Source organism: Ogataea philodendri (assembly GCF_020536065.1).
Source record: "Ogataea philodendri strain CBS6075 chromosome Unknown scaffold184, whole genome shotgun sequence".
Classification (NCBI taxonomy): Eukaryota; Fungi; Ascomycota; class Pichiomycetes; order Pichiales; family Pichiaceae; genus Ogataea; species Ogataea philodendri.
The window spans coordinates 1-363 of record NW_025763957.1 but is presented as its reverse complement, the minus strand read 5'-3'; the positions used below and the strand labels follow the sequence as shown (position 1 = coordinate 363).

Sequence of the window (363 nt, the reverse complement as noted above, 5' to 3'; positions counted from 1 at the left end):
ATGAGATTGCTGATCAGTTCCAGAGTCGATCTTTGAATCAATAGATTCTCATTTAGCATTAAATTTACTATTGAATTCCAATATTTTGGTGTATTAGAAATCGATTTACAAATCTCCTCCCCATTAGAAGTTGGAGTAGCTGCCAAGTTTGTTAATGCCAATAGAGCTTCATAGCGATCTAATACTTCAATATTGTCATCATTTTCTAGTAAAGGGTTTAGTTCTATCTTTTCTTGAGTTTCCTCGCCAGATTCCGTAGTACCAATTAAATCAAATAAAAATGGAATGGCATTTAGTGGTGAGTACTTATTGAAAATTAAAGCTGGATCTGTAGAGATTAAAATTCTAGTCAGTGATCGGTAT

General features: G+C 33.1%; 1 protein-coding gene across 1 annotated transcript; it reads right to left on the bottom strand.

Moving 5' to 3' along the window:
- Positions 1–363, bottom strand: OGAPHI_003433 (uncharacterized protein; the record flags this gene model as incomplete). The annotated part of the gene is made up of 1 exon (XM_046204408.1): positions 1–363. A coding segment is annotated over one exon (363 nt), but the record flags the coding sequence as incomplete, so codon positions are not given.